Below are 20893 nucleotides of genomic sequence, written 5' to 3'. Positions count from 1 at the left end.
CAGTATTCAAGTCTGTCAAGATCCTTTTGTATCTTGAGCCTATCTTCTGGAGTATTGGCTATTCCTGCCAAGCTTGGTGTCATCTGCAAATTTGACGAGTTCCCCCTCTATCCCCTCATCTAAATCACTGATGAAGATACTGAAGAGTACTGGGCCTACGACAGAGACTGGGGTACCCCACTGCATACTTCCCTCCATATAGATGCAGTTCCATTAAGGACTACACATTGAGTGTGGTTGGTCAGCTAGTTACAAATCCATCTGGTGGTGGTGATGTCTACCCCACATATTTCTGTCTTGTCAAGTAGTAGGTTGTGGTCTACTTGATCTAATGCCTTACTGAAGTCCAAGTAAATTATATCCAGTGTTTTGGTGGTCCACTAATTTTGTCACTTTGTCAATGAATGGCATAAGATTTGTCTGGCATGATCTCTTTCTGAAAAACCCATGTTGGCTTCTAGTTATGACTTTGTTTTCCTCAAGGTGTTCGCAAATTCATTGCTTGATATGATTTTTTCTGAGATCAGAACAAATGCCAATTCCTTCAGAACCTTGGATATAATCCATCTGGTCCTGATGATTTGAACTTGTTTAGAGTGGATAGGTGTTGGCTCTTACCATTCTCTTATTTTGACTTGGTACTCCTAGTCTGAATTTTACAGTATTTTTTTAATAGCTAGGATTGTTTTTTCCTTTTGTGTCAAAACAGATGCAAAAAACGAGTTAAGCAATTCTGCTTTCTTGCTTCTCATCCACCTTCTTGCCTTTTTCATCCATTAATGGACTAATTGTTTCCCTGACACTTTTTCTTGGTTTTTTTAAACATGCTGAAAGCAGCTTTGTTATTTGTGACTTTTGTCATAAATTCTGAGCCTTAGCTTTCTTGAATTCATCTTTGCAGGTTCTGTTATTTGCTAATATTCTGCCTTAGATATGTGCCCCTCTTTCCATTTTTTATCCTTTTTGTCTTTCAGTTTATCAGAGTTCTTTGTGCAGCCATGCTGGTTTCTTTTGAGATCTATTTTCTTCTTTATTGGAATTGTGCTAGACTGGGTTTTTATAATCTCACTTTTCAAAGTTCCCAAGCTCTTGGGTTGTTTTCCTCCTTAGGATTCTATCCAAGGAATCCTTCTCAAGCTCTTTCCAAATTTCCAATCAGTTTTCTTGAAATGCAAGATTCTAATTTGACTTGGTTCCTTTGCTTGAGCTTACATAATGTTGAATTTCAATACTGCATGTCCCTCCATAAGGTTTCTGTTACTTCAACCCCTTCTATCATTTAATCTGTTAGTGAGAATTAAGTCCAGTATGGTTGACCCTCTAGTTCCCTTTTCTATTGTTTGGGAGACAAAGTTGTCTGCTAGATTTGTGAGGAATCTGTTTGATTTTCCACTAGGTACAGAGTTTGTCTCCCAGTTGATGTCAGGTTCCTTAAAGTCCCCCATTAATATTGTGGTGTGCTTACTACATGTCTTAATTAACTGATCAGCAAAAAGTTCACATATTTCCTCTGATTGGGTTCAAACCCATTCACTGCATTCAATGTTTTTCATCATTGTTCTGTATTTCTGTAGAGATCTAGTTATTTATTATATATAGCACAATACCACCTCTTTTATTAAGTCTGTTTCTTTTAAACAATTTAAATCTTCAAGAACATCTTCAAAAGTATGTGTTTCTATATTGCAAGTTGAAAAGGAAGAAAAGGATATTATAAAGGAGGAGTGATATGCAAAATTGTGTCTGCATGTTGTTGTTCTGAGGACAGAGACTTTATTTTTAACTGCAACTCACCTCACAGTGCTTTAATTTGAAAATGAAAAAGAACACATGCAATATATGAATGGAAAGAGTCCCAGGTCACCAAGGAAAACTATACATAAATAGCCTAGAACTGTGTTAGGAAAGACAAAGTTCAGAATGAGGTGAAGCTAGGAAACATTAAAAACAACAAAAATGGTTTATTTAGATATGTTTGAAATAAAAATGAAGAGGTAGCATAATGGCCAATTATGACAAAATGCTAATATCAACTGAGGAAAAACAGAACTTTTACTATTAGTATTTTGATGATTTGAATAAAGAAATTGATAATTTATAAAATTTGCAGGCAACAGCACTGAGCAGAATAATTTCCTAAACCAAAATAAAATTCAGAATTGCCAACTGCATTCTAATCTAGTTTATGGTATAAACTCAACCTAGCTACATCTGGTTCTACTTCAATGTGTTACAGTTATGAGAAGCCATAAAATTGGGTAAATTATGGTTTAGTTGCCCATAGGTAAGGATGTCATACAATTCCCCCCACCCACCTTTCCAAGATTTCCAAAACTTTAAATTCTACCTTTAGTACTTTGTATGAAATATGTGCCATTGACTGACTGAACTGCCATTTGTTGTGTCCTTATGTGAGGACATCTCTAGAAGAGAGAGATGAGAAGGAGGACCACTACATGATCAAAATAAGTCCAACTATCATGGTCATTCTGCCCCTGGATCAAATATCAGAAGCCAGAAAAGCAATGAACTGTTTGTTTGCAAGATGATACTTTAGGAATAAAAGTCTACTCAGCAGTAATTCTGAGTCTCTGTATAAGCCTGCCTGGTTAGGATTACCAAACACCAGCTGAGTTAAGGTTGTTAACATAATACATCTGGATGGCCTTCAGCCAGATCAGGCTTAACCAGATGAATCAGGGCAGAGTAATTGCAGCCTCCAGTTTTTAAGCTTTCTGCTGGAGGATAACTCATGATTCTAAAGTTATGTGGTCACTTGCCCCTACATCCTGATAGAGCTCCTTACTGTACAAATGCTTCACAATCTGGAGCCTGACCTTTGATCTCCTGTCTTTGTGTTGCAACTCATTTGAAAATAGGCTTTATCATATTATAACTATGGTCCTGAGATTTCCTGACACAGAGCATAGAATCACTTTAAATTATATACAATGGGTGGGGAGCAGACAATAGCCTAACTTAGACTTTAAATTAGCAATATTAGCTACAGTAATATAAGAAATTTTATATATACAAGTTAATAATGCTCAAATGATTGATAGTGCATTACACAGGGCTGAAACTCATCAGATGTTGCTCAATCATATCAAGTCCTAATAGCAATGCAATAGCAAATACAAATGGCTGTTATCTCATGGATGTTGTCATACAAGTTAAGCTTTTAGGGTATGCCTGGGGAGAGTTGATTGCATCTTGATTTCTTCAGATGAAAGACTCCTCTATTTGGTGTACAAGGTATTTTAAAATCTCAATATTGGTTTTGAATCTCACCTATTTATTCTGAGCACAGGGATATGTGTATTTATCCCTCTGATAAAACACAATGTGGATGAAGAAATACCATCCACCTCATTGTATCAACTTTTTAACTACCATTATGCTTAACAGCAGTATTCCTCAAATATGCTAACTCATGTAAAAATGAAATGGGTGGTTATATAAATCAAATGATTAAACAAATGTATAACAAACTAAACAATTCAATATAGTTAAATGCAAACCTCCCTCTCTAGCAGAGCTAAACTAGTATTGTAAGCAAACATATGAAGGAGATAGCCAAAACAAAGTACTATTTATAAGTACATGTTTAAAGAATAAGTATAAGTATTTGACATTTATTTGTTCTAAAAAAGTTATGTAGTTTAAAACAGAGCTAAAGTTTGTTATTAAAATACCTGCAACAATATGCCAAGTAAAAATATTTTAGGTGCACTCATTATAAGTGAAGACTGTTTAAATTTTACCAGCAGCTCTTTCCACTGTAGGATCAGAGGTTAATGTTTCATTTCTGAAGGGCATAACTAATAACAAATCTCAATATAAAATTAAGAGATCGTCTCTGAAATACTCTTCCAATTCTAAGGGGGTTTGCTTTCTTGCATACAAGCTAACAAAGGACAAGAACACAAGCAGCATGTCTAAGGAAAGAAATTACATTATAAAGGGTGTTTGAATTCAAGGAAAAATAAAAGGAGGCATTATAGAACTATTTAAAATTGTGCAAAAGATGGTAAATATAAACACAGGGGAAGAAGGACCAAATTACACAGGGAGCAGCTTATAACAGAAACACTGTTACACAAGCCCTAATTGAATATGGAATTCAAAGCCACAGGATGCAGCAAGGCCTCCAATCCGGACAGCTTTGTAGGAACATTATCAAGTCCATTGAGGATAAGGCTAACAATAGCTAATAGTTATCTTCAATATTTGAGACAGTAAGATTCAAACTGTTCTAATAATTGCTTGGGGTTACAAAAAGCTTGGTAATGAGTATATGCTGCTTGTAAGCTAACCAAACACATGCTTGGTGCTGTTGGAATGGAAAGCTGGATTAGGTCACACCTTTATTTCATCCAGCACAAATGAAACAAAAGTTGCAAGTATGTTATACATTAGATAATTACAGAAATCTGAAATATAAATAAATCCAGCTCTGCATGCCCAGGTCTACCATATGACCTTTATAAATAAATCTTAATATTTTAGATAGCTGCATGACTAAAATCCGGCAAAACACAACAAAATTGTCTCTTTATCTTTTAGCCAAACCTCCTTTCTCACTCCCAAATCCACAATTTCTGGCACACCTCCCACCCACCCCATTTAACTTGTGGTGGAACTTGTGAGTAAAATGCACATGACTGCACCAAGTATCCATAAAGTAACACAACAAACAGTGTATAAATTCAGTTTAGGGAGACATCAGACTAGCGATTTCCATCCCTTTTTTTTTTTTTTGGAGAAACCTAAAACACTGCGATTCTAACCACACTGATCTGAAAAGGTTTTTCCTAAAACTTAATGCTCTCTTTCCTTAAGGAAACCTCATCAGAATCAAAGCTAATGGATTCCGCAGGAGCAACAGAACCACCGCGACCAAAAAAGACCAGCGTTATTTAATTTTTTTATATATATAAAAAATTCTTTAATACGTTCAGAAGGAAACTAAGGACCAGCCTGGGAATAAATAAATCTCCCTGGCGGTAGCTTGCCAAACACATGATTATGTGCACAATTGTTGCACAATCCGCTTTGGCTGTTCTTTTTTTTTTTTTCCCTCCTCCTTAAAAATAATTTAAAAAAAAAGGGCGACATCGGCAGCGTCTCTCCCTCGTTCCGCAAAGAGGGACCAACCTTTCTTTCAGGTCACGTTAAGCGAGATCTGGACGCTCCCCTTAAGAAAGAAGGGGGAGAGGTTGGGTCCCAAGCCTTGCGCAGACTGCCACCAAGTCGCCCCCTCCGCCCACCATCTATCTCTCCAGGCACCCGAGGGGGGCAGGTTGGATCCGGGAAGATTTTTTCCCCCCACTCCCATCCGTCCCAAACAGCACCCAGGCCCCGAAGAGGCGAAGACGCTGATCAGTCCCCGGGTCGTCGTCCCCTCCCGTCAGCGCTCCCGGCCAAAAGAGGCGGCTTGCCGGGGTGGACACAAGACACCGCTCGGCCGCTCTCTCCAAGCGAAGGGCGTTTTGCCTCAGCGAGCCCGTCGCGGCGGCAGCAGCAGCGGCCCCCGGAAAATGGCTGCCGCTGGAGCCGAGCCTTTCCAGGCAGAGCAGTTGCGGCAGAGCGCGTCTCCGGACTCTCCAGCGGCTCCAACCCGGCGGCTGGAAGCATTAGGGGTGTGGGGGGGCGGAAAGAGACGCTTCTGAGGCGGAGGGCCGCCTCCCCTTTACCTTTGAATTTGAGCTCGTGCTGCGGCTCCAGGATCAAGACCTGCTCAGTTTTCGCCATGTTGGCTCCCGCTCCTCCTCCCTCCTCCTCCTCCTCCTCCTCGGCGGCGGTTGAAGCACCAAGCGGGGCCGGAGGGAAAGCGGAGCAAAGGCCAGTAACGGCCCCTCAAAAATAAAAAAGAAGAGGAGGGAGGGAAGGAAAGGAGCCGAGACGGAGGCGCAGCCGGCGGTTCCTTTCCCGACGAGGCAAAGCGGGGGGCGAAAGAAAAGAGGCGCGGCGAAAAAAGGGGGGAGATTGAAGCAAGGACCCGCTGGCGGCTTGAGGGGGGGAACGGCCGAGAGAGAAATGAGCCGGCGCGCGCCCAGCACGCAAACTGACGCTTCCCACCCCTCGCCAAGAGGCGGGGAAGGACGCTGCAGCACGGGCGGGCCTGGCCTGGCGGTGGGAGAAGGAGGAGGAGGAGAAGGAGGACGCCGAAAGGGGACTGCAAGCTGACGTTTCCCGCCGGCCCGGGCGGGGCCTTAAGGCCGCCCTTCTCTTTCGTCAGGGGAAAGGGAGGTTTTGCGCGTAACGTGGGAAGAGGTGTTAAAAAGGCATAAAGGGGGAGGCGCGCAGGCGCTGCGCCGGTTTGAAGGCGCGCCGGGCTATCGTGGCGCGCAAGTGGTGGTGGGTGGGGAGTGGGAAAAAAAGGTGGTGGTGGCGGGGGAGGGATCGGCTGAAGTGAATTAGGAGGGTGCTTGTATAAAACGCCGCAGTCCCGGTGAGGGAGAGTTAGAAACGAGTCAAAGGGTACGGCAGTGGGGCTTTCTCTCCCGAAAAGGGATGAAAAGTCGGGTTTTTGCATAAGGTGACCCTGGATGTGCAAAGGCGGACTCTATAATCTCCTGGGGAATAAAGGAAAACCCTCAAAGGAAAATGGGGGAGGGAGGATTACAGGAGTCGTAACAGTAACAGAGTTGGACCTTAGAGGTCATCTAGTCCAACCCCCTGCTCTCACGCAGAGGAGACCTATACTAGGGATTCAAACCGCCAAACTGCTGACCTTTCTGAACGACAAAGCTCAATGTCTTAGCCACTGAGCCACCTAGTCAGGTGTAATCCTCGACTTATGGCCACAATTGAGCCCAAAATTCCTGTTAAGTGAGTTTTGCCCTGTTTTTGTGACCTTTCTTGCCACAGTTGTTAAGTGAATCACTGCAGTCGATAAGTTAGTAACCTGATTGTTAAGTGAAGCCTGTTTCCTCATTGACTTCGGTGGTCAGAAAGTCACCAAAGGGGATCACATGACCCTGGGACCCTGCAACCATCATAAGTATCAGCCAGTTGCCAAGCATCTGAATTTTGATCACATGATCACAGGGATGCTGCCAAGGTCATAACTCTGAAAAATGGTCATAAGCAGTGGTGGGATTCAAATAATTTAACAACAGGTTCTGTGGGCATGGCTAGGTGGTCATGTGACTGGGTGGGTGTGGCCAATTCAACATCACTCATCATGCCTGTCCCGCCTCCCAGCCTCAACAAGATACAATCTCTATTTACTACCACTGAACATCACTTAACAGTGGCAAGGAAAATCACAAAACGGAGCAAAACTCACTTAAATCTTGCTTAGCAATGAAAATTTGGGCTCAATTGTGGCCATAAATTGAGGATTATCCCTAATGAGAATGTAGGATAAGTCTTCTCCTCCTTCTCAGCCTTTAATGTACACACACAGCAAACATGCACAGACCTCACGCCGCCGGAGGTACTCGCCCACGCACCTCTCTCGATTCTTGGGCAGGTTTTGGATTTCATTGTCTCAGCAGGCCATAAAAACCTCAGACAAATAGCTCCATGATCCCACACACTTGTAAACCTCTTCCCTTGCCGATGCCCTCCTCAGCCAGCTGTGGAGAGGCCGTGTCTTCTGGGAGCAGCAAAGGCAGCGCTCTGGCAGGCTGGAGAACCACTGGGAGGGAGCAGGGCAGCTGACAGCATTCAGAAAATTGTATGCTTCCCGAGGTGGCCCTTCAGCCAAGCGCCTTACCTTCGTGGGCAGCTGCGGTGAGCGGCCGAGGCGGGGAGATCAGCTCGGCTGTGGGGACCGCGTGATCTGGGCAAGCGAGCGAGCAAAGGAGCCAGAGAACAGCTGGGCTGCAGGCATGACTCTAGCCACTGGCCAAGGCAGGCGAGGTGAGATAAGGAGTGACTGAGAGGGGCGGGATGGAGAGGGGCGAGGCCAGCAAGTGGTGGCATTTGCCAGTGCGCCGAACTGCGCATAATCTTTACACACATCCGAACCTGTGCGAACCGGCAGCAGCCCACCTCTGGCTGCCGGCAAAGGCAGGCAAGCAGTCTGGGTCACATGGCCACGTGGTCGAGGCAAGGGAGCTAAAGAGCAGCTGCGGCTATGCTGCAGTGTGACTCTAAGGCACCAGCCAAGGCGTGCAAGGCCAATAAGTAGCGGTGGGGTGGGGTTGGGGCAGCCAGCAATTTAACAATTGGTTCGGCCAAAGTGGTGCAAACCAGTTGTATTCCACCACTGGTCATAAGTCATGTTTTTCAGTGTCGTTGTAACTTTGAACAGTCATTTAATGAACTGTTGTAAATCGAGGACTACCTATATTCTTGTGGAAAGGAGAAAGGCCAGCCTCACTGAAGAAGGAGATAGATTGAGCCATTGCTGCAGAGAACATTTTCTGAGCCCATTAAGTAGTTGGGTTATAATTCCAGTTCTTCTCAAACCTCGAAATGTGTTGACGGCATCCCAGAGAAGTCTCTGAATTTACTGTTGGGACAATGACTTAAGAGTATATGCACCTTGTTCCTTGTAAGATATTGTTTGCACCAGAAAGAAAGGATAAAGGGGATTTTCCAACCTTATTCCACTGGACCATTGATTCTAATTGACCATTGGCATTTATCTTTGAGGTGTATGAAAAAACTGCATTTCTATTCGCCTGATTTTTTCTGTTTTATTCTTGTTCACTGTCCAGAACTTTGATGATTCTTTATTTTCTGTTCACTGTCCAAAACTTTGATGATTATGGCAATCTACAAATATTTGCAATAGTGATTTTTGATATTTATGGCCAGGTTGGTGATGGAGTTTTCCAGGCTGATGGTCCTTTAGAACTTCAACTTCCTTGGATGTGGAGTAAGAGGTGGCTCAGGACTTCATGGTCACCATGACACCCATGGGTCTGACCCAAGTCATCAACGTCCTGTAGGAAATTAGCACTCACCCCTCTCTTAGGAAAATGAGATATTTTAGGAAATATTAAAAGGGCAGAATATTTCCCCTAAAAGGGAGGCAGAAACTCAGCCCCCCCACACCTTTGTCAATGGGCCATTAAGGCCTGGGCCAGTTTATTCTACATAACAAAAAATCTACCTCCTTCAGGCAGAGCCATAGTAGGAATTGCCCAAAGCCCTTTCATTACATCATCACCCAGCAAGAGTCAACCAAGCCCGGGATTCAAAAGACAACCTACAAAGTTATCCCTGCATGGCCCCATGGGAGTCTGACAACTAATCAGAACACAAGCTCAAATTCAAAGCCCAACAGAGGGCATAAAACCAGACACACTCAGCATCTCTGCCCTGTTCTACCCAGGATCTCAAGCCATGTGATCCTGTTCATCAATAAACCTTCTTTCCAAGCAACTTCCATGTTTCTAGTGTCTTTTTCCCCACTTGGAACTGAACCCTTTCGAGGTAGGTAAAATGAGGACCCGGATTGTGGGGGCAATATGCTGACTTTGTATAAAAAAGAACACCGCTTAGGGTGGCCCGAAAGCCCTACTAAGCAGGTATATACAAAAGTATGAAGGCTATTGCTTAATGCATTGTAAGCCGCCCTGAGTCTCCGGAGAAGGGCGGCATATAAATCGAACCAATAAATAAATAAATAAATAAACCCAGATAGACATTCCTTCCAACAGTCTCAACATACTCAATAGTCATATGCTAAATCTGGTTTTCTTGTTGGAGCAGTGTCAGTGTGATCGAAGGTGAGGGAGACAGCTATCACTCCTCTATTATGGAGCTAGAAGTCTCTGTTGGCTCTGAAATTCTGTTTCTACTCCCATGCTGTAGGGAGGTTGGCAGTGGTAGGATTCAATATTTTTTACTACCGGTTCTGTGGGTGTGGCTTGGTAGGCGTGGCATGGCTTGGTGGGCATGGCAGGGGAAAGGATACTGTAAAATCTCCATTCCTCCCCACTCCAGGGGAAGGATAGATACTGTAAAATGTCAATTCCCTCCCCGCTTCAGGGGAAGGTGGCTGCAAAATCCCCATTTCCTCCCAATCAGCTGGGACTCGGGAGGCAGAGAATAGATGGGGCGGGGCCAGTCAGAGATGGTGTTTACTGGTTCTCTGAACCACTCAAAATTTCTGCTACCGGTTCTCCAGAACTGGTCAGAACCTGCTGAATACCACCTCTGGAGGTTGGATTTCCTTGATTGGGAACTGGTAAACCAGCAAGGTTACAGAGGGAACTTGGGGTTTCCTGAAGGTCTATTGTATTGTCCAGCTGAGGACTTAGTTGCTACCTGGAATGTGAGAGAGGGACTTTGGACTACATTATTTCTGTGTGGTCTCTTTTCCTGTGGATCCTAAATTTCCCTTAGCGTACTGAGGAGAAAGAGGGAGGGAGAGAGATGTTGAAAAGAAACTAAGAGTGCCACAGGAAGACGATGAGGAATAAGCAGGACTGAGCATCAGCTAGAGATGCTATTGGGGCCTACGTTGTGATGGATAGGGAGGCAAAGTGCCAGTATCTATATTGCATCCATAATCACGCAGAAGCACTGTTCAAGGTAATGCAGGCTCTCTAGGGAAGGATTGAGATTTACTTGGAGGGCCACTGTGAAGAATATGCACGGAATCTATTGGATAAAATCACTCTAATTAGCATGTAGAACCATCCCCTCACACACAAAGCTGAAAACATTGGGGAACTCTGTGTTAGAGGAATGGATTGTGGATGTGAGCAGGAGAGAATCTTTGCACAACTTGGTGTTGTATTGTAGGAAGTTAGCACCCCGCCTTTCCTAGAAGAATGAAATATTTTAGGAAATATTAAAGGCAGAATATTATGTTTCCTTGTATGAGAAATGGAGAAGCATGTTTTAAAGACAAAGCAGCTCCCACCTTCCTGCCCCCACCCTTTTGTTAATGGGCCAGAGGCAGAAACTCAATCTTTGACAATAGGACCCATCTGCAACACAATAGCAACAGAAACTAACGCAATGGGACCCATCTAGGACAGAAACCACATGGCACCTGGGAAGATTACATCAGCCAGCAAGTTTAGCTAAGACCCCCCACCCCCTGGGAGTCTGACAACCAATCAGGATACTCTTTCTGGGCCCCAGGAAGTTCAAAGCCAGAGAGAGCATAAAACTCAGAGACTCACTGTATCTCGTCCGGTTTTTTGTTCAGGAACTCAAACCATGTGATCCTGTCCACCATTAAACCATCTTTCCAAGCACTCTCCATGTTTCCAGTATTTTTTTCCCCGCTTGGAGCTGAACCCAGAAGGATATTTCTTCCTACAGTATATTACTTGTGCCCTTTATTGGACTGAGAGATTCTGCTTTCAGTTAGTCATGCCTTAGCATCCTTTCAGTTGGGCTATTGCAATGTTTTCTACAGAAGGCTGCCCTTGAAGAGCATCTGGAATCTGCAGTTGGTATAGTATGTAACAGTGAGAGCTGTTATCTCAATCTGTGCACACTACCCCTCTGCTCCACAAGCTGCATTGGTTGTGGTGAGATGAGTGGCAAATACTTTAAAAAATAAATAAATGTACTTCTCAGTTTTTGTTATTTTTTTAAAAAAAATGTTGTTTAGCCACGCAGAATCATTTGATTGAGATAGGCTGCCATATAAATTGAATAAATATATAAATTTAGCTGCTTTTTTTTTTTTTTAATAATCTTTATTTACATTTTCGGTTAAAAAGAAAAGACAACACAACGTAAAATGACACACAAAGAACAATACAACAATAAACAAGCATACTTCTATGTAGTGCCTTAATAAACAAATATTCGGTACTATAACTCTATATTATAACCCGGAGAAGACAGAACAGTTTATATGCCTTAATACATCAATTAGGTCTATCCAACCTCACTTATCTTATATAGTATAAGTTTCTCAATAGATACCATTCCTCATCTAATGTGGGTTATAGTTTCCTCTTTTCTAACCATTTATAAAATTTTTCCCAAGCTAAACCTACTTGTGTTTGCTCTCTATCCTTTAATTTTTTAGTTAGCATATCTGCTTCTGCACATTCTAAATTTTTTTTTATAATAGCCTCCTCTGTTGGGATATTTTGATTTTTCCAGAGTTGAGCGTACGTCAATCTCGCCGCTGTAATGATATGTAGTGCCAAATACCATAAATCCCTTTTTATATTTTCCGGCTTGGAACCGAGCAGGCATGTCTCTGGTCGCCAATCAATTTTTAACATTAAGATCTCATTAAATTTAGCTGCTTGTGATCTTTATTCCTCAGGTGTATCACTGCATCTGTCCAAATGGTTTGTTTCAATTTTATTTTGGACACAAAGCCCCCTTCAAAATGTTTTTTTGAACATTTTTGAACAACATTACCACATAAAAATGCAACACTACAATATGATTTTTATTTTTATAAAAACCTGTTTTTCAGTACTGCAGTCAAAATTCATACTTGGCTTTTGTCTTGCAATGAAGTGAAAAAGCTTTAGCGGGGTAGATCTGCAGTTGTTCCCACCATCCTTTATTATTAGCCAGGTTGCCTGGGGCTGAATTGACTTGCAGTTTGGGGAAAAACATGGGAGCCTTTTGATACGCAGAAATAATATTGAGCTTGACACATTGTTGAATGTACAGATGACATAAAATTGGATGGGATAGCTAATACTCTCGATGACACAATGCAATATGATCTTGGTTGGTTAGAAGGAAAATAATAAAATGCAACTCAGCGTTCTTCAGTTTGGCTTGTTGATGATATATTTGAAAATGATTTTGGAATTGTATTTTATGGATAGGATGTAAATGAGTAAGCAGTGCGATAATGGCTGCAAAAAAAGAAGACTGAAAATTGCTTCCAAATCATGGGCGATACTACTTTCACTCCTACATTGCATTGGTCAGATGCTACCTTAAGAGACGGGGAGGATGTTTAACCTTGAACAAAAAATGACCATAGGAAGCGTAGTTGCAAATTTTTAGCTCTGCAAAGAAAGGCCACACAGAGGAAAATCAAATCCTATTCATGAACATCTCATAGTTCCAGTCGGGGTTGGTACCTGGAGAAGGGCAGATTCTATTTTCTAATCTAAAAGTAATTTGAAAACTCTACAAATTATCTCAGAGATGGTTCCTCTGTGTTGCATGTGTTCAAGCATCAATTTTTTTATTTTTATTTATTAGATTTTTAAAAATCTCACTTGTATTACTTTTATAAATAACTCTGGGAAGCAAACATGCATAATACTATTTTCCCCATAACAACAACCCTGTGAGGTGGGAATAAGTGATCAGCCCAGTTATCTAGCCCGCTTTCATGCCTAAGGTAAGACTAGAATCTCCTGGTTTCTAAATCAGCACCTTAACCACTACACCAAACTGGCTCTCAGTTGGACAGCCATATGTATGAATTTAGCTTTGTTTGCTGGTAAGTGACTGAAATGGAGGCTTGGCTTTTTAATTCTGGATTCTTGCATTAAGCATGGGGATTGAATTTGATGGTCTAAATCGGTGGTCCCCAGCCTTTCTGGCTCCACAGACTTGTGGGGGATGGTTTCACGCAGGCAACCTAATCCCGCTCATGTGCAAATGAAACTTTGCACGCTTGCCTGCCTGTTACATGGCCCTGTTTCCAAAAGGCCATAGACTGCTACCGGTTCATGGCCCAGGGGTTGGGGACTCATGAACTAAATGGCCTCTTCGAATTCTATAACTCTGTGAAAATTTGTGTTTTGATATATACATTTTCATTCACCCCCTCATATCTATTCATTCTCTTAGAATTGTTAAAACAGATGTTATAAGGGGCCTTCATTTTATATATATACTCTCTGTAGCATCGTCTATGTGAGGATCACAAAAATGCAGCTGGAAATGCCTCAAGCTATTGCATAGTGTAGGCTGCAAATATTTTAAGTATTCTGCTTCTTAAACACCCTTTTAGAAAGATGTTTTGCTGCAGAAGAAATGCTTCCCTATTCTTCTGGTTGAGGTTGCGCCAGAAGGTATGATGAAATGACCAGGTCATAATTAATTGCAGACAGAACAAAATTAGCCCCAGACTTTCAGCGTGGGTGACTTTTTCCCTGTAGATTCAGCCTGGAGAATTATCTGTCACCACAATTAACGATTAAAAGATGTTGACAGTTGCCATTCCTTTGAGGGGGTGGGGAAAATGTGGATTGGTTTTATAACACCTTTACAAGTGGTTTTTGCAAATTCAGTGCTGTTGCCTGATAAGATCTTTGAAACCGAGGACTTAAAGCATACAATAATCAATGAAATAGAAAATTCAGTTTAAAGCCAGGCAGTATGCTTGTATTTTATTCAGAAAAAAAATAAGTTCTGCCTTTCAGCTTAACGGCAACTTTATTGCACCCATTTATTTTCCTACCTTTGTAGAGGAATTGTTGCAAAACTAGATTCTTGGATTTGTCTTTGGGATAAACAGTTGAACTGAAGTATGCTGGCTGTGGGAATTCTGGGAGTTGAAGTTCAACACATCTTTGTTGAGGTTGAGAAACTGCTCTATAGTAATAGCAGATTTATGTATACATCAGTTTGGAAGTGAAAACAGATACTCCCTCCCCTTGGTAGCAGTTATAGAAGGCAGCAGATTGCAACAGAGAGCTTCTAAAACTCTTTGGAGTAATATTGAGCTGTAATTCATTTCATTTCCAACCAGTCTTGGAGAAGATAGGAATCTATCCAGGGATACAACAGACGAACAGAATTTGGCCATCAAGAATAGAAAAGGCTAGAAACATAGGAATGTGTAGCAGCTTAATATATAATATTGAGAATGGCAATGTTGCAATATCAAAATTAGGACGGTAGTTATCTTTTGCTTAAATACATGCTTGTTTAATGTATCTTTCCTCAATCTGATGGGGGGGAAAGGCATGCTGGACTATACTATCCATTATCTCCAACGTGTGCCCTCTGGGAATAATAGTAGTTGGACTTGAATATTCCTAGAGTGCATCAGTTTCTTGTTAAAAAAAAAAGGGAGGGGGAACTCTGAAGATTGCAGAGTTTTTATCATGGCTGGCCACTTAGTACAGCATAGTACATACATAGAGCTAGGAGGAGGCAGCAGCTACAAAATTTGATGGTCAATAAATTGCCCATTCCTGTATATCTCAACATGATGTGTAGTGCTATAAATTGTACAATATGTAACTAATTGCCTAAATCTGTTGTTAGTAAAAAAATAAATGTTGAGTGCATTGTCAGAACTCGTGATAACGTAGTATTTCTATCACATATAAAAATAAAGGACTGTTATTGTAAATGTAAAATAATCCCACACATGTGACTATTTTATCCAGTTTACTTGGGATGCCTAGATTCATAGATTCAGCTCAGTGTAGTGGTTAAAGCATCAGGCTAGAAACCAGATACCATGAGTTCTAGTCCTGCCTTCAGCATGAAGGTAGCTAAGTGATCTTGGGCCAATTGTTTTCTCTCAGCCCTAAATTGGAGGCAATGGGAAACCACTGTCAGAAAAGCTTACCAAGAAAATGGTAGGGACTTATCCAGGCAGTTGTCAGGACTCCTCCTGACCTGAAGGCATTAAACAACACGTATACACACATGCAAGCCTCAAGAATGAGGATGGGAATAATTTCAGAATTCATTAAGAACTACAGATCACATTGAAAGCATGTGTTACAAACATTTTTATTAAATAATTTACAACTTTTATCTTGCACAATACATCCAGCTTGTGAGTTAGGGTACTGTTATACTATAAGAGTACATTTTTTAAGCTGACACAAGGCTTTTTAATATGTTAAAATCAATGTTCCCTCACAAAACTATAACTATGAGAAGGAATGACCAAAACAAACCCCCCACCCTTCCAATGCCAAGATATTAGAAATTAGGAATTCTCTACCTTACTTCATCATCCTTTTCACATAGTCTTAGGACCAGCCTAAGAACACATGCACACGTATACACACACACACTCACACACACTCAACTCTTCAGCCTTCGCTATGCTTGGCAAATCATGGTCAATGTTTTACCAGTTCAATATCAAGCTTCTTTTCATGCAAATACAAGCAGCTCCCTGACACCCCTCCACTCAGTGCAATCCACTGCAATGTTACCCCTTACAAGCCTCACTGAAATTAATCCAGAGTTAAGCAGGCCAAGATTCTGTTTCTCACAGCCCCTTTACTGATGTTTACATTTAGAGGAAAGTTTGTACCCTTGGACTAACAACATGTTAATTTCAGTAAGACAGTTCAGTAATTTGTGACATTTCAATTTTAGGGTGAAGAAAAAAAAAAGACTTCTATAGCAATATTTTTTTCCCTTTTAATGCTACAGAAAAAAAACCATGCACTTAATTTCTGCACAGCAAAAGATTAAGCCAGGAATTGGAGTAATTATACTCAAATCCGTGCTACAAGAACGTTTCTAAAACAGACCTGGGTCACAGGGGAAGGCCCTTGGTACCCCTAAGGGAGTGCTTCAGTACTCTACCTTCTCTATAAGAAATAACGGGAAGAGGTCATCCCTTGATTTGCAATAAGGCAGCATTATTAGGGCAGATGATACCCAGTTACTGTATACATCTCTACCCCGGACCAAATGGAAGAAGCAATGGAAGCCCTTGCTTATTATACTGGTTGAAAAGGGAGAAGCAAATTCAGGTTCAACTGAAGCCAAACAGAAGGGCCATGCATTCAGAAGGCCACTGATTCTGTGATTATTACATCTTTTACTCTTCTGAAAAAAGGAGACTGCAATCACTGCAATATCTGAAGAGGCACAATCTGTTCTAACTTGATCTAAACAATTCCTTAACTATAAACTATATTTCACAATCCATTTTACTGATGAACTGATATGTCATTTAGAAATATTATATATCTTGGAGTAGGGTGACTAATCATTTTGTAGCAGAAAATAGGGAGTGTCAAATATCAATTTCAAATGACACTGCCTCTCTCTTTGCACTTCCAGGGGTTTAGCAAAACTTCCCTCCTTTTTTAGTTTTACAATTGTCAACATACCTTTCTCCATAATCACTTATTACCTAAGCAGACATAACCAGTTTCCCTCCAAAAGATTTATCCCCAAGATTTTATCTTTTGAACCAACCTTTCCAGTTTGTCAATCTGCTTCTTTAATTGCACTACTCAAACCTGAGAATGCAATTTGAATAAAATCTAACAAAATATCAAGTCCTTCTCAAGTTGAAGGGCCTGTCTTCATCTGTGTACTTTTATAAGGCAAAATTCTTCTTTTTACCCCATTTCATCCATAAATGATGTTTTCCAAACTCTCACTCTAAAACAGACTTCTGTACAGTTCTATCCACCAATTTGTACTTATTTGACACATCTACCTTTGCAGAATTTCATTTTCATATTGTCTATCCATGTCCCCATGGGGAGACATTTTTAAGATTTCTACTAAATGGATACATACTAACTACCCCTTATTCTATTATATTAAGAGCCTTATATCCCCATAAGGTGATGTTCAAAAGGCAATTGAATTTTGGTTTTTTTCCCCTTGAAAACATTTCGCTTCTCATCCAAAACGCTTCTTCAGTTCTCAATGAGAAGCAAAACATTTCCAAGGGGAAAAAAACAAAGTTCAGTTGCCTTTTGAACAGCATCTTTGAGACAACCATGACCTGGATGATTGAAAATCTTCACAGACATATCCCCACAATCATATTTTCCCCCTATCCTTGCTGCCTCTGTTTTCCCCACAAACTGCATAATAAATATAGTCCACATGAAGAATGATGATGATACTAAGTATTGGACTTAGAGACCTGTTTATAAATTGAAAAAAAGAGCAGTGCTCTTTATGATATATTTAGTATTTTTTTCCTTCACTATAAGTACAAATGCTAATGCCATAGGTGTTTCTGAATTACAGTGCTGCTCAGTCTCTGTAAATCTAAAATGAATTCTGTATGATCTAAATAAATGGAGTGTACACTTGCAACCATAATTGTTTTTAACTACAGTGATTCCATGTACACAATAATTTAGCAGGCTAAAAGTACATGTGATCTGAATAGAATTGGTGCGGCAAAAAGATTCACTGACTACTTTTGTCTTCCATATAGATTACTTCTAGAACCAAGACAAAAAAATTCCCAGGATCCACAAGATGCAATTGTGAATCTTGATTAAATCAGATCTGTATAAATGACTTAAAGGCCAAACCAGATGTGTCATTAAATGTGTTAATGAATTTATACACGGGGCTTTTTCTAGTGTAAATAGCTGCAATCATGCCTGATAGTAATATTGGCTTAGTGAATACGGTAATCCCTATTAAATTTAATGAACCATTTCTTTTCAATGTAAACAATATTCTTTTCTCTTGAAAAAGAAAGGATGGAGTCCTTACCCTACAGTACTGCTTACTATAATCTTGCAAAAGAAGTCCAACACCGCACTGAGAACCTTCTTCTGAGTTGTAACCACAGAGTATATAGAAAAGTAACATTTTGAGTTCAGCTACTGCTACTATAATTAAACTATTATGTCTAAATACTTTATTTATAAAACATTTCTGCCAGATAAAAAGCTTCTGAAGGCTAGTCTTTTCACCAGTTCCATTAAATGTAAGATAATACATTTAATGCTGCACCAAGGTAACAACTTGCCACATAGCTATCTGCAGGGGATAGAGTGGATTTGGGACAATGGGGATGTAAGATAATATATGACATCATGCAAACGATGCAACTTGTACTGTGTCAGGCAGCATGGCACAATTATATAATTGTTTTTTTGATGTCATCATGGTCTGTTACTGACACCTATGGCTCCCCACAGAGATGTCAAGGCAAGCAAAGGCTAAACTGAAACTACAAGAAAAATCTGAAAACGGAACCAGAGCAACTCCATGAGCAGATGAAAGTAAGTTTCTTTAATGTAGTTCTGCTATTTACAAAAATTCTGCCAGACTAACTGCATTCTTTAGGGAAAAGGGGAATAAAAGGTCCAGGAGTCTGGCCTCTGTTGCTTCCCCTAACAGAGAAATTTTAAGCTAGCCACCCTCTTTATTTCACCCTCCACTCTAGCTAGAGATCTCAGCACAATAGTTTAGCAATAGAAAAACAAAAAGTAACAAAAATCACCCACCTTCTGTATTAACACAATTTATCTACTGATATAAGAACATTTTATCTGATTGGTGTGGCTCTCCAGAATGACATGCAATTTTGGCTACAAGCGTTACTGTTATTTTGCATGAATGAGGGGCTCAGTTATAGAACCTATATTTTGTATTCAAAATGCATCAGGTTTAACATCCAAGACCCTAATAAAAGCTAGGCAATAGGCAATGTAAACTGTTATGTAGGCTTCTTAGGATTTTAAGGACAAATTTTTTAAAGGAAAGGTTTGTTTCTTCTGACAAGTCTATAATAGCGTTCTTGCTATACAGGAAGGAAGAGTATCATTATGTTTTGTTCTGATTTTTTTTTAATATGCTGAAGTGATTTAATTCTGGATGCAAGCTTCTCAGGGTACAAGAAATTGAATGCAATTATATATGGCTCATGTAAGAGACAGAATGAAAATATCCTGTTGGTTAAGTTCAAAGGAGGAGAAAAATCAATTGAAGGCAATTATTTAATGCTTGCCTGTGTCTCTCTCATGGAAGAATGAGTTATTAGAAAATCCCCAAACCTTAATCATAAAATCTTGACATTCCTCAAAAAATATCTGCTCAAGGAAAAAACATTTTTACCCAAAATGACTACTGAAAGCTGGGTACTTTTGAAATATAATTTCACTGGGAAATGTCCTAAATGTGTGTAGTCCTTCTTGCAGCTATTTATAAAGTGAAACCATAGATGAGGAGTGGTGGGTTAGGCAGTTCAAATGGCTGCATGCCTGCTGTAAATTAGAATTCCCCCAAGATCATCCAGAGGAAGATTTGCTGATCCAAGCTACTAAAAATAAAACCTATCCTGTTCAGCAAACACGGTACAGAAAAAGGACATTCCAAAAACATCCACTGAAATGCAGGGCAATCAATATGACACACTAGATTCCAGTTGAAGCGAGGCACACCCCATTGTGACCTAAACTAAATAATTCTGCTATTCATAGCAAGAGTTCTCTTTCCTCCAATCACTGCAGGAAATACTCTTACAGTAGCAAAGGCATAGCAGTCCAGCTTTGTTAATTCCTTTAAGAAGCAGAAATTAGTGTAACGATGAAGAAAGACCAACAGAGTAAAGAGATGAGAAAATGCTAAGACACATTTCACCTTCTTTGCTTTAAAAGCCTAAGCAGGAGCTACAGTAGATGTTGATCACAAAGTAAGATGAAACAGAATGCTTTTCCGTATTTGGCTCACCTATCTTCAGTGGCTGACCAAACAGTTATTTCCCTTAATTTAACTTCTATCATTTCCTGCAGTATATTTCCTGTTGCTTTCAGGTTGGAACAGTAAGGGGAATCACTACAGCAAGGTCAGCTGAGGCCTAAAGACTGTCAGCAGGTCCTACATATTTAAGAAGAAAGCAAAAAATAATTTGCCAGAAATGTTTCCTTCTGATTGACTAGTAATATTATTTGCATCATCAGTGGTGGGCTGCTGCCATTTCGGACGAACCGGTAGTTGCAACCTAAGGGTGGGCCCGCCTCCCCGACCAGGTGCTATGCCATCCTATTTAGCTACATTTTTTAAGACGTGTGCATGCATGCAAGCCACATGCGTGAGCAAAGCGCATGTGCTCACATTTTTGGTGCTGGGCAAACCAGTTGTTAATTCATGTCCCGCCCACCTCTGGTAATCCTCTACACTGCAGTGCTACTTGACTTGAAAGAACTCTTTGAACTCATACTTCTGAATATAGAATAACAACATGTAGGTTCAATTAAATTCCATTGGGCAGCCTGAAAGGTATGTATATGTTTATTAATCTGAAAGCTAAATCTTGACAAATGGACCTTGGAATATTTCT

At 40.6% G+C, this 20893-nt stretch overlaps 2 protein-coding genes across 2 annotated transcripts in view; both read right to left on the bottom strand.

The window, feature by feature from the left end:
• Window positions 1-6144, bottom strand: part of VAPB (VAMP associated protein B and C) — a 55903-nt gene extending 49759 nt beyond the window's left edge. Inside the window, exon 1 of the mRNA XM_070941767.1 lies at window positions 5697-6144. Within this exon, the coding sequence (XP_070797868.1) occupies window positions 5697-5754 (58 nt within the window). The 5' untranslated portion in view covers window positions 5755-6144. The remainder of the gene's footprint in view (window positions 1-5696) is intronic.
• Window positions 6145-8727: 2583 nt separating this feature from the next.
• RAB22A (RAB22A, member RAS oncogene family) overlaps window positions 8728-20893 on the bottom strand; it is a 32850-nt gene continuing 20684 nt past the window's right edge. Inside the window, exon 9 of the mRNA XM_070940087.1 lies at window positions 8728-8919. Within this exon, the coding sequence (XP_070796188.1) occupies window positions 8849-8919 (71 nt within the window). The 3' untranslated portion in view covers window positions 8728-8848. The remainder of the gene's footprint in view (window positions 8920-20893) is intronic.

Source organism: Pituophis catenifer, unplaced genomic scaffold, assembly GCF_029215685.1.
Source record: "Pituophis catenifer annectens isolate HBS135680 unplaced genomic scaffold, rPitCat1.0.hap2 SCAF_3, whole genome shotgun sequence".
In the NCBI taxonomy this organism is placed as follows: domain Eukaryota; kingdom Metazoa; phylum Chordata; class Lepidosauria; order Squamata; family Colubridae; genus Pituophis; species Pituophis catenifer.
The sequence above is the reverse complement of the archived record's forward strand: the minus strand, read 5'-3'. Positions and strand labels throughout refer to the sequence as shown.